General features: G+C 41.0%; 1 protein-coding gene across 4 annotated transcripts in view; it reads right to left on the reverse strand.

Annotated features, from left to right (window-relative positions):
- CD274 (CD274 molecule) overlaps nucleotides 1-13259 on the reverse strand; it is a 44901-nt gene that overhangs the window by 24129 nt on the left and 7513 nt on the right. For 2 of the 4 annotated variants that reach the window (XR_006588480.1, XR_002148002.2), the window contains exons 4-7: nucleotides 6213-6500; nucleotides 3947-4057; nucleotides 2182-2241; nucleotides 555-756 (exon numbers count right to left, since the gene is read on the reverse strand). Coding sequence is in view for 1 of the 4 variants with exons in the window: in XM_006939039.3 (XP_006939101.1) it covers nucleotides 734-756; nucleotides 2182-2241; nucleotides 3947-4057; nucleotides 6213-6500 (482 nt within the window). In the remaining 3 variants the exon portion in view is untranslated. Of the gene's footprint in view, nucleotides 1-49; nucleotides 757-2181; nucleotides 2242-3946; nucleotides 4058-6212; nucleotides 6501-13259 lie in introns of those variants that run through there. The other 2 variants (XR_002148001.2, XM_006939039.3) reach the window with 2 other exon arrangements.

Below are 13259 nucleotides of genomic sequence, written 5' to 3' on the forward strand. Positions count from 1 at the left end.
GCGTTCTGTGCTGACAGCTTGGAGCCTGGAGCCCGCTTCGGATTCTGTGTCTCCCCCTGTCTCTGCCCCATCCCTGCTCACCCACTGTCTCTCTCTCTCTCTCTCTCTCTCTCTCTCTCTCTCTCTCAAAAATAAAGAAACATTACTAAAAAATTTAAAAACATTACACATCTTATTGAACACACCCAAGTCACTAAGCAGTTTAGTTCCGTGGCAAAATTTTAACTTCCGCCATAGTATTCCTTCAAAAGAAATCACTCACAACCACACTCACATGACAAGACTCCACACACTCAAAATAAATAGAAATAACATACTTAAATATTGCTGCAACACTGGGGCTCTCAATAACACAGACGACAAATAGAGATGCTGGTGAAGCCAACGGGCACTTCTGTAGGAACTGACCACTAAATCAGGGAATCTCAACTTGTTTTCCTAGGATGAGCGATAGACAATTTGGAAGTGTCCTCTCTCTTTCTCAGGTGCCCGTAAGTCTGAGGCCCCAGTCATGCTGAGGCCCCAGGGTTTCCTGGCAGGTGACCCCTGCTTACTCCTTGCTTTGTTCTCCTCTTCTCTCCTGGCTTCCACTTCTCAGTGCTTGGGCCTCTCACATCCGACATCATCTGCAGTTCGCCTGGCCCTCCGCATTCCTCTGGTCATGCTTACCCCTGACGAGCCCAAACCACAGGCTGAGAATCCCTGCTTTAAGATCAGGAATTTCAATGCTGGATTACGTCTCCTCAAATTGTAGATCTGGAAAGTGATCGTGAGAAACATAACTCATGGTTGCTAGATGATATAATAAATTTGCAGTAAGAGAAAGAGGCAAATTATGTTTATGTCCAGTTACCTCTGCAGTATAAAGGGTGATCAACCATCTGGTTTGCCTAGGTTTGTTCTAGTTTTAAAACTGAGAGTCCATGTCCTGAAAAACCCCTTAATTCTGGGCAAATTGAGAGAGATGGCTGGTCACCCTAAGATGCTCCAAAAGTTCACTAGTTTTACAAAACAATTGAGTGGGATGGACAGCATAATGAGACCTGCCTGGGCTTATCCAAACTAATTAGATTCCTTTAAATTTGGGTTTGTCATGAAGTTTCATTTCTATCTGAATTAGAAAGAATTAGAAGGGTGCCTAGGTGGCTCAGACAGTTAAGCATTAGACTTTGGCTCAGGTCATGATCTCGTGATTCATGGGTTCGAGTTCTGCATCGGGATCTGTGGTAACAGCTCAGACCCTGGAGCCTGCTTTGGATTCTCTGTCTCCCTCTCTTTGCCCCTACTCCACTCACACTCTGTCTCTGTCTCTCTCCCTCTCAAAAATAAACATTAAAAAAATTTTTTTAGAAAGAATTAGAAATCTTAATATAACTTTCTTCTTAGTTCAGGGGTGCCTGGGTGGCTCAGTTGGTTAAGCTTCCAACTCTTGATTCTGGCTCAGGTCATGATCTCAAGGTTCATGAGCTTGAGCCTGGGCTCTGGGCTACAGTGTGGAGCCTGCTAGGATTCTCTCTCTCAAAATAAATAAAATAAACTTGAAAAAAAATAAACCTTTCTTCTTAGTTCAATCAGCTGGGTGAGGTCTTTCTACCTTTTATCAATGCAGACATTTGTGGTGAAATGAATGTTAGTGGACAGGTTAAGAGTAAGGATCAATGGTCAGGCTAGCGGACTCCAAAGCCTGATTTTTGTCAGGTATGTGTTCTTGGGCAATTTACATGATCTTCTTAACCCTATGTTTTCTCTACTATAAAATGGGGAATATTCCAGTATTTATCTCTTTGATTTTGTGGGGAAGAGATTAAATAAGGAACTGCCTATGCAGTTAACACAGTGACTGCTACTCAAGTTCTCTCTCATCTATCCATCTGTCATCCATCCATGTAACTCAACTTGGTCCCCTTTTGCAGGGAGGTGTTAGGATCCAGAGCAATAAAAATTTAGCAGAGAGAAGTTACGTCCTCCTGCCATCCCCAAAGCTGTGGACCAGGGCTGTTCCTCAGTCTCCTGGCAGACAGTGAGAGGAGGCCCCTTATCGCAGGTGGAGGTAAGGAGGAGCCCGTTGCTCTAACAGCCAGCATTCTTTACAGTGAGGGGAGATTATAGCTGATGGCTTTCTTCTTGTTAACTTTTTGTTTCTTTTTCCTTCAGCTTCCTCACCCCTGCTAATATTCTTACCATTTTGCTTCTTTGAGTTCATATCTGCGGTGTCACATTTTTCCACATCCATCGTTCGTACTTCAAAAAAAAAAAAAAGAAAACAACAAATCATATTTATCCCCATATAACATAACTCTACATCCCATGCAGTGACTCAAGTTTAAATTCCAGGTTCTTAGGAAACATTTTTAATCCCCTAGGAAATCTGGTAGACTTCCAAATTTATTCCATGGGTTCCAACCCCTGAGGTCAATTCAACAGTTTAGGGCATATTCTTTTGCTGCTAGATTTCTTTCTTTTTTTTTAAGTTTGTTTGGTTTGTTTGTTTGTTTGTTTGTTTAGTTGTCATCTCTATGCCCAGTGTGAGGCTCAAACTCACAGCACTGAGATCAAAAGTCATATTCTCTCCTGACTGAGCCAGCCAGGTGCCCTGCTCCGAGATTTTTTTTTAGGAGTATATACTTTTATTCTCCATCCTTCCCTCAGAGATGGACCATATTCCAAGGTACTTTATTATACACTAGTTTTCTAGTCATTCCTAATGCCAAAAATTATTCTTCATGGGGAAATATTCAAAATGCAAGGTGGCAATAGTCACTTCCTTGGACAAATCAACTCCATTTCAGGGTCATCATATCATTGAAACTTCATCCTTATATTTTGGCTCATTGTCTCAGTTCTGTTAAATACGTATTCTTTAGAAACAGCTGACCTCCACTCAATTACACCACTTTCCCGTATCCACTCACCCTATTAAGGGGTTGTGGGGAATTTCTCAACCACCTTTGGAATTCCCTTCCATCCTCCACTTCCCTATTTGACCTCAGATAATTCTACATACAGATCATCATTGGATCCCCTGGTATACTTCTCAAAGTATTGGGGAAATGTCTACTTTGAATCATCTTAAAATGGGAGGAAATTATTTGAATAGATCCAATTTCCTGGATTTTAATTGTTCCCATGGGCAAATAGAGAAACATATGCAAATTATTTCAAAAACTATATAGCACCCTCAGCCAGAAATCTTATAAAATACTCTATGGTAGGAGTATCACAGCTCTACAGGAAAAACTATCTTTATTCCTTAGGGTGCCCAGAAACCAACTCAATACAGCAGTACAACTAATGCAAGACTTAAATTCAACAGAAACCGACAGGTATTTTAGCTTTTCCTCTCCTACTCTAAGTCTGTGGTTATTTGCATGATGGAAAGAAATTGTATGATGCGTGGTCTTCTTCACCCTGTGTACACACCCATTCTCCCGCCCTCACCCCCATACACACGCTCTTCACCCAGCAATCCTGCTCAGCCTCACTGCCATCTCTACTCAACAGTGGAATGTCTTTGGGACACGCTGCAAAGGCAAATCAGGTTTCCCTGCAGCCGTGATCCAACTGTCACCCCCTTGGAAATGCTACTTCAAGGGCTCACTGCCATCCTCAATGTAAGCAATGGTGCAGAACAGCGAAAGGAGCAGGACTGGAGTAACGCATGACACACAGGTTCACACGCTAGCACAGCTAAGACCTACTTTGCATAACTGAAAGCTGGCCTTAGAAGTGAACGCTAATAGAAAGGCAGCATTTTATAAATCATTGTTTCCTAGTGGGGCCACCACTAACATTTGGGGTGGGAGGGCCCCCTGCTACATGGGACTATCCTGCACATTACACAAGACTTAGCAGCCCTGGCTCTGCCTATAAGAGCCACTGTGACAACAACAGCCCCCCATACGCTTGCCCATATGCCCGGTGGGCACCACTGCAATAAAAGATATACCATCTCGTTTCTTCAGACAGAAAGTGACAGCCGGGACCACGACAAGAAACAACAGGATGGCTCCTAGAATCATGAAGTGAGTCCTCTCATTTGCTGGAACCAGAAATGGTTCTGAAAAACAAAAGAGAAAGAGAAACTAAAGATAACATTTTGACGGGAAGGGGTCGAGAGAATAATTATCCTTGAAGTTTCATTCAGATTAGCTTGAGGTGGCCAAAAGTGCCAGGCCAGCGAGTGGCCGGAACAGCGAGATGCCTTCGACATGAGAATGGGAACAGCACGGAAAAGAGAAAGAAGCCCAGGCTTTGGACAGACGGGCCTGGAGTTCAATTCTGCTGCCACTCCCTAGCTTTGAGGTCTCAGGCAAATCCTTTAACCTGCCCACAAAATGGAAATGATAATAAATTTATTGCGAGGCTAGTGTTTGTGAAGTGCTCACCACAGCAGCTCAGTACCACCTGGGAGCCTCATTATTCTCCTTGCATTCTTTAATGCAGAAGCCAATGGCTTGCTGTACGTGGTGGAGATGGGACATGAAGGCCACCTGGTCCTGGCAGAGAGCTCCTGCCTCCCCGTACATGTGGCCGCCACTAAAGGCCATTTCAGGCTACCTTTTGTTTCTCAGTTTGAACATCTCGGGCCATCCAATCACTGGTACCTGTCACCAATCTGTCTGGGGTTCCGTGCAGGAGGAAAAGGGGTTCCCTCAGCACATGATGCTCAGATACTGCTAATTCCCATCTCCTAACCATTAGTCATGATCCCTGATGGCCTAATTCAAGCTTTAAAACCACACAGTGGTCAACCTTTCTTTAAGAGCTTACAGTTTACAACCTGTTTATATCTATTTTATTTCAATCTCAAAGTAAGTTGAGTTAGGCATGTAAGATATTAAAAGAAAATCACAGGTTATAGATGAGGAAACAAACACCAGCAATTAGGCGAGTTACTGTAAGCCTTCCCACAAATAAGCTGTCATAAAACAACTTTTAAATGGCAGGAGCCCATGAGAGCAGCCCCTACCAAAGTGACTCATAACCCAGTAAGAGCATCTCTTTAAGTTTCTAAACTTTTTTTGCTCTTTTCATTCATAGGACCAATCCGGTATTAATTACCTTTTCCTATTGTTTGACCTTTCCACCTAATTTCTTAGTTTTTTTTTTTAAGTTTATTTATTTACTTTGAGAGAGAGAGAGAGAGAGAGAGAGAGAGAGCACGCATGCAAACTGGGGAAGGCAGGGTAGAGAAAGGGAGAGAGAATCCCAAGGAGGCTCCACAATACCAGTGCAGAGCCCAAGTGGGGCTCGAACTCACAAATCATGAGGTCATGACCTGAGCCAAAACCAAGAGTCAGACGCTTAACCGACTGAGCCACCCAGGCACCCCTCTTAGTTGTTTTTTCTTAAGTAACTGAAGCTTTACTGATAACATCTAGTAGAAGAGGGGGCGTTGAGAAGTGCTTCTCAGAACACCTCTGGGGGTACGTTAACATCGTACTCTCCTGTCTCTCTCTAAAGGTCTGAGCCTGTCACCAGACTCTGTATCCCACCTTACCCACTTCTGTAGGGTAGTAAGGAAAACAATAACGGAGTCTGTGCAGGCAAGAGTCTCAAATCCCTCTCACACGCTGTAGCTTATTTACCCCTAGGATAACCCTGCCTGACAGGTTATTGATGTAGAGGGAGCGTGACACATGCAGAAATTGAGTCTCTTATGTCTTACGTGCTCAGCAGACTGCTTTGAGTTGGAATGTCATAGACTATATCTGGGGTTGGGGGACAGATGGGGAGAAATGACCTGTACCATTTAGAATAGGATAGATTTCCATTTGCTTGCTACCAGAGAAACCCTGGAAAGAAAGGAGCAGCTCTGATGTGCTCAGATCTGGACTCCTGAAACCCTGCCTGTGTTGAGTCTTCCTTTCAGATACTCCCCTAGACCCCCTTAGCCACAAGAGCATTTCCTACATGGAATGGGGTTGCCTTATCTGTTTAACTTTTCCTTTTCCTGGAGAGCCTGAATGGTGTCTTACTTTTCTATGAACCCCTGATAACTGGAACATAGGGCGTGTTCAATAATATTTGCTGAATGCTTATTAAATAGCAATAGGACTCAGATGAGTGGAGGTGAGGAAGCATTTTTTAAATATAGTGTAATACATGCATTCATCTATTTAACACATGAATGCCTACAGTGAACACGCATCGTGCTAGAGGCCAGGGGACAGCAGTAGGCACATTTTAGTTGAGACATTTCAGAATATTACCTGGGATGACCAACTCAGCAGTACTGTTTCCCTCGGGACTTGATCTTTGAAGAAAAGTGCAGTAGAAAATCTCGTTAGCCGTTGTGTTGATTCTCAGCGTGCTGGTCACATTGAAAAGCTTTGTCTCCATATTGGAAACAGAGATGATGGTTTTGCCATTCAGGACTTGATGGGCACTGTTTGTCCAGATGACTTCAGCGGTTGGGTAACCCTCAGCCTGACACATTAGTTCATGTTCAGAGGTGACAGGATCCACAGAAATTCTTTGGTTGATTTTTCGATATGGGGCTAGGTCATGAGCAAAAAGAAGGCAGGGCTTTTATTTAGGACAAAACTGTGTATGTAGCTTGGTGCTGTCTACATTAGAAAAAATATCAATTCTGGCTGGTTCTCAGAGAAATAAGCTTAATGTTCAGACGTCTCAGCAGTGGGGAACCCCTGTTAGTTCTGTTTCAACTCTTTTTTAAAAATTTTTTAACATTTATTTATTTTTGAGAGAGAGACAGAGAGACAGAGTGTGAGTGGGGGAAGGGCAGAGAGAGAGGGAGACTCAGGATCTGAAGCAGGCTCCAGGCTCCGAGCTGTCAGCACAGAGCCCAATACGGGGTTTGAACCCATGAACTGTGAGACCGTGACCTGAGCTGGAGTTGCATGTTTAATCGACTGAGCCACCCAGGCGCCCCTCCTTCAACTCTTCTATTCACAACTGGGCTAAGTTTGAACTTACAGGAACAACTACCTTGCCATAAAAATCATATTGCTTTTATTTAGACTTCAAGTAAATGTACAGATTAATTTAAAGAGAAATGTCTTCCTGAAACCAATAGTCTTTCTATCCAAATATAAAGTATGTCTGTCCATTTACTCAAGTCTTTGTATGTTTCCCAGGAAAGCTTTATAATTTTTACAAAGGGCCAAACCATTTCTTCTTAAATTTATTCCTGGATATTTTCTTTTTGTTGCCATAAATCTATCTTCATAACATTGAACCTCTTCAGCTGGCCAGCACAGTTTTCTTAGACTTTAATAAACAGAAAATCTGATTTTCTTGTGCCACTCACTTTTTTTTTTTTTTTTACTATTTTTCTTCTTTTTTCTAAATATACTTTATTGTCAAGTTAGCTAACATACAGTGTGTACAATGTGCTCTTGGCTTTGGAAGTAGATTCCCATGATTCATTGCTTACATACAACACCCAGTGCTCATAGCAACAAGTGCCCTCCTCAATGCCTGTCACCCATTTCCCCTCCCCCTTCCCCCTATCGACCCTCAATTTGTTCTCTGTATTTAAGAGTCTCTTATGGTTTGCTTCCCTCTGTTTGAAACTATTTTTCCCCCTTCCCTTCCCCCATGGTCCTCTATTAAGTTTCTCAAATTCCACATATGAGTGAAAACATATGATATCTGTCTTTCTCTACCTGATTTATTTCACTTAGCATAATATTCACTTTTTCAACTGTAGGTCAAGGATCAGAAATTAGGTATGAAAAAGAGCATGATATCATTATAAAAACTGCTATGTGTTCCTGATAATACTTTTTAAAGGTTAAATTTATTTTTGATACTAAAGTAGTTTCAGATTTACAGAAAGATTTACACCAAAGATAATGCAGAGTCCCTACATACCTATCACCCAGTTCCCCCACTGCTGACATCTTACAGTACATTTGTCATAACTAAGGAGCCAATGTTAGTACATTACTATTAACTAAACTTCACACTTTGTTATATTTAACTAGTTTTTCCCTACGGTCCTTTTTCTATTCTAGGATCTCATCCAGAATTCCATATTATGGTACTTACTTTTTTGAACATTTTTATGCTATTCTTTATTTATTTTATTTATTTTTAAAATCTATTTATTTGAAAGGGGGGGGAGAGAGAGAGAGAGAGAGAGAGAGAGAGAGAGAGAGAGAGAGAGAGAAAGGAAGGAAGGGAGAATCCCAAGTAGGCTCTGCACTGTCAGCACAGAGCCCCACATGGGGCTCAAACTCACGAACCATGAGATCATGACCTGAGCCGAAACCAAGAGTTATATGCCTTAACTGACTAAGCTACCCAGGTGCCACTATGCTGGCTATTTTAATAAATCATTTAAATAATTATTACACTCAAGATATAAAGTTTAAATTTTAGATCATCGATTAAAATTTAGCTCATCAGTTTAGGACCATTTTAGGATTAAGATACCATGTGTACTGACTATTCTAGTAGATTGTTTAGTCTCTTTACATCACCTAAGACCTTTATTCATGTTTTTTCATTACAAGCATGGTAACGAGCCATTATTATGCTGGTAATCTTTATTTTACTTCTAATGCTTCAGTGAAATCACTAGCGGTTCACCCAGAGCCTTAACTTTCCATTCCTTTACTAAAGGCCTAACAATGGCTTTATAAGATATATTCACAGAAATTTGATACAAAACAACCAGAAACAAAACTGAAATAATGATGTGATGTTTTTGTGCTCTTAATGAAACCACAAATAGAAACACTGTAAATCAACATAATGACAATTTCAAAACACTTAAAGAATGGTTCTCATGAGTACTTGGGTCCTCAACATTGTATCTGTTATGTTCAAGAATTCTTTAAGAAAAATAAATCCACTGGGGCACCTGGGTAGCTCGGTTCTTGATTTTTGGCTTGGGTCATGATTTCAGGGTCATGAGACTGAGTCCCACGTCAAGCTCCGCATTGGGTGTGGAGTCTGCTTAACATGGTCTCTCTCCCTCTACCCCACACACTGCTCTTGCATGCGCTCTCTCTCTCTCAAAATAATAAATCAATCAATCAATCCACTGATTATATACCTCCTGCAATAGTATTACCATAACAGGTTCTAGTTCACATAGCACAGAGCTTGATCTCTGGACAATTTCAGTTTCAAGAGTAAAATCACAGATAATGGTAAAGGATTAGAGGTAAAAAGTTTGCTTTTTTACTCTTCTAATTTTTAATGGAATAATAAAGGAGAATGTTGCTTCATGCTAAGAAAATGTATAAATGTGGTATACCTCTAAGTGCCCAATAAATAAGTGCATTGGTTCTACTCATGGTTAGATATCCACGGTATCAGTCTCTAAAGTAGGGCACATGTATTTGGGTATAAGAAGAAAATATGAGAACTTCCACTTATACATATTTTTATCATAATAATTAAGAAATAATCTAAGCTTAAAGCTTTGCTAATTGATACTGGGGCTTACTTCATATGCCACATGAGGGTCATATGGGAAGAGGGAGGTTTTACAACACCAAAGGGAGAATAGTGACTCATTTTGGGCTTATTATAGATTCTCTAATTTTAAGTAGACTGAACCTGCTTACAAAATGAACAACTAATTAAAAGTTTCTCTGCAGAGAAACTGAAGATGGAAGATAATACTAAGAATTCAAGCACAAACCACAAGGAAGTGGCAGGAATGACACTTTATGAAGTTAAAACAGTAAATGCCTAACTGGACCTGACAAGGTGATGGTTTGAAAAACCTAAAGACTGTAGACAATGCTGCTATAAATACTGGAACACACGTATACCTTTGAATTAGTATATTTGTATCCTTTGGGTAAATACCTAGTAGTGCAATTGCTGGAGCATAGGGTAGTTCTATTTTTAACTTTTTGAGGAACCTCCATACTGTTTCCTACAATAGCCAAATTATGGAAATAGCCCATATGTCTATCGAGTGATGAATGGGTAAAGAAGATACAGCATATATATACACACAACACACTACACACACACACACACACACACACACACACACACACACACTAGAATATTACTCAACCATAAAAAATAATGAAATATTGCCATTTTCAATGACATGGATGGAGCTAGAGAGTATTATGCTAAGTGAAACAAGATGGTCAAAGACAAATACCATGATTTCACTGGTATGTGGGATTTAAGAAACAAAAAAAAAAATGAGCATAAAGAAAAAGAGAGAAGCAAACCAAGAAACAGACTCTTAACCTATAGAGAACACACTGATGGCTACCAGAGGGGACGTGAGGGGAGGTGGGTGGAGGGATGGGTGAAATAGGTGATGGGGATTAAGGAGGGCACTTGTTGTGATGAGCACCGAATGTTGGATGTTAAGTGTTGAATCACTAAATTGTACACCTGAAACTGAAAAAAACCCTCAAGATTGTCAAGACCATCCACTTTGTTAACAATGAACTTCACCTTGAAGTATTAGCTAATGATAGTGAATCATCATAATTAGTGAGGCATTAAAAATATGGTATGTGAAATTTTTATTCCATCCTTTAAAATTTTCTATTTTTGTACATATTTTTAATGTTTGTTTTTGAGAGAGAGGCAGAAAGAATGTGAGCAGGGGAAGGGCAGAGAGAGGAAGACACAGAATCTGAAGCAGGCTCCAGGCTCCCAGCTGTCAGCACAGAGCCCTAGGTGGGGCTCAAACCCACGAACCCTGAGATCATGACCTGAGCTGAAGTTGGATGCTTAACCGACTGAGCCACCCCAGAGTCCCCTATTTTTGTACATTTATGGAATGCACAATGCAGTAGGTTGAACCATATGAAATTAGCGATGTTCAACTTCTTTTACCTTTTAAAAAAGTCAATTTCTTATGCTATATCCTTTATATTAGCACAAGTACATCCTTTATAACTACACACACATATTAGCTAATCTACTTTATTGATGGGGTAGGTTATCAAAAACATTTACAGACTACTGGTTTACTAGATATAGAGCACACATGTGCTAATCCAGTGGTCATATCAAGACCAAGAAAAGTTCACAGTAGTTTTGAAGTCAATATACAATTCCATATATACCATGGAGGGATAAATACAAGGGGTAAAACCTGGTCATTAAGGACAGAGACTTAAGAGCTAGATTACCTGAGTTCAGAACCTGGCTTTACCACCTAATAGCTGAACTTGGGTAAATTACTTAATTTCTTTAGACCTCAGTTTCTTAAAAATATTTTTTTCAATGTTTTATTTACTTTTGACACAGACAGAGACAGACTGCAAGCAGGGGAGAGGCAGAGACAGAGACAGAGGGAGACACAGGATTCAAAGCAGCCTCCAGGTTCCGAGCTGTCAGCACAGAGCCTGACGCAGGGCTCGAACCCACGAACCGTGAGATCATGACCTGAACCGAAGTCAGACGCTTAACCAACTGAGCCCCCCAGGTGCCCTGGAGCTCAGTTTCTTTATTCATAAAATGAGAATCACACCATACCCATCACTGAATCCAAGATGGCATCTATTGAAAGACACACTTAGATTGCAGAGATAGTCGAATATGAAAACATGCATCCTCCTACCCCATGATGGACCTCCTACCCCATAGAGTCATTTGAGGATTAAGTGAGTTAAATAGGAAAAGTGCTTAGGACAGGGCCTGGGATGCAGTAGCTACTACATGCGTGTCAGTTACTACTAGGACAGCTACTAGAGCTGCTGCTGCTCCTCTCCTTACTACCTCTATTTAAGTGTCCTCAGACAGTCTTCTTCAGAAAGTACTGACAATTCCTCATGAACAGACTCAGAAATAAATTTTCACATATTCAAACTTGTTCATGTTTCAAAAAGGTTATGCTTATCCTATTTGAGAAAATACTTCATTCATTCATTCAATAAATATATTTTTTATGTTCTTTTCATGTTTGTTTATTTATTTTGAGAGAGAGAGAGAGAGAGAGAGAATACGAATGAATGTGTGCATGCACAAGAGAGCCAGGCAGGGCCAGAGAGAGGCAGAGAGAACCTCAAGCAGGCTCCATGCTATTAGCACAGAGCCCACCGTGGGGCTCGATCTCATGAACCATGAGATCGTGACCTGAGATGAAATCAAGAGTCAGATGCTTAACAAACTAAGCCACCCAGGCACCCCATTCAACAAATATTGTGTGTGTGTGTGTGTGTGTGTGTGTGTGTGTGTGTGTTCTTGTCACACTCTTCTTGTATGCCAAGTCCTAGGGATAAAACAGTGATTAAACAAACCAAAATCTCTGCCTTTGTGCGAAATATATTCAAGAAAGAGGAGAGAGATAACAAACAGAACAGGCACATTTATATGATGTGTTAGATGGGGATAAGTATGTTCTGTGATACATTAGATGGGGAGGAACACTACAGAGAACACCTAAATGGGGATGGCTGGTGAATCTGGGGGGAGAAATGGGGTTGGTGGGGAATGACAACATGAATCCTTGGTTTGTATGAACAAATGAGCTTTATCAGGGTAACTATATAATAATTGAGTTAACCTAAAACTAAACTCTTACACATTTCAGTTTTGAAATGCTTCCCCTTTAAAATCCCAGGGTGAGTAAACTCTCTGTGGGAAAGCTGCTGTTAACTCAGGTCGACAGTGATGGGGAGAGGAACCTGACAGCATTACTGTGAAATCATTTGCATATGGAGATGACTCAGGAATTCTAACCTGCTTGAGTTGTGAAGCTCATGAAAGAGGACATTTCCACGAACGACTCTGCCTCAGTGCATGTGAAGCTTGGTGGCTGGCTTGCTCTCAAGTGTAGTTCAACTCAACACCCAAGACCACTGTGTATAGATGACAAGAGGGATGGGACTAGGGTGCCAAATATAGTAATTTATAATACAAAATGGAATGGTCAAAACAAATCAGGGTGCCTGGGTGGCTCAGTCAATTGAGCATCCGACTCTTGATTTCAGTTCAGGTCATGATCTCACAGTTCGTGGGATTAAGCCCTGTGTTGGGCTCTGTGCTGACAGCATGGAACCTGTTTGGGATTCTTTCTCTCTCTCAAAAATAAGTAAATAAACTTTAAAAAACAAAAATAAATCAGACCCTCAAACCTGGATGTTCATCTGCTTTGTTCCATTAGGAACCCTTCCTTGGAAAAACCATCAAGGCTATAAGGTTTTCTATTATGTTGAACCATAGCAAAGGAAGTCACAGATCAACAAGGGACATTACGGAGCCCAGAGGACCTAAAAGAACACTCACACTCGCTACAGGACAACTGTTCCACTCTCTGCATACCCGCTAACGGCTGATGAGAGACCCTCTTTTCT

This window comes from Felis catus, chromosome D4 (assembly GCF_018350175.1).
Source record: "Felis catus isolate Fca126 chromosome D4, F.catus_Fca126_mat1.0, whole genome shotgun sequence".
Lineage (NCBI taxonomy): Eukaryota > Metazoa > Chordata > Mammalia > Carnivora > Felidae > Felis > Felis catus.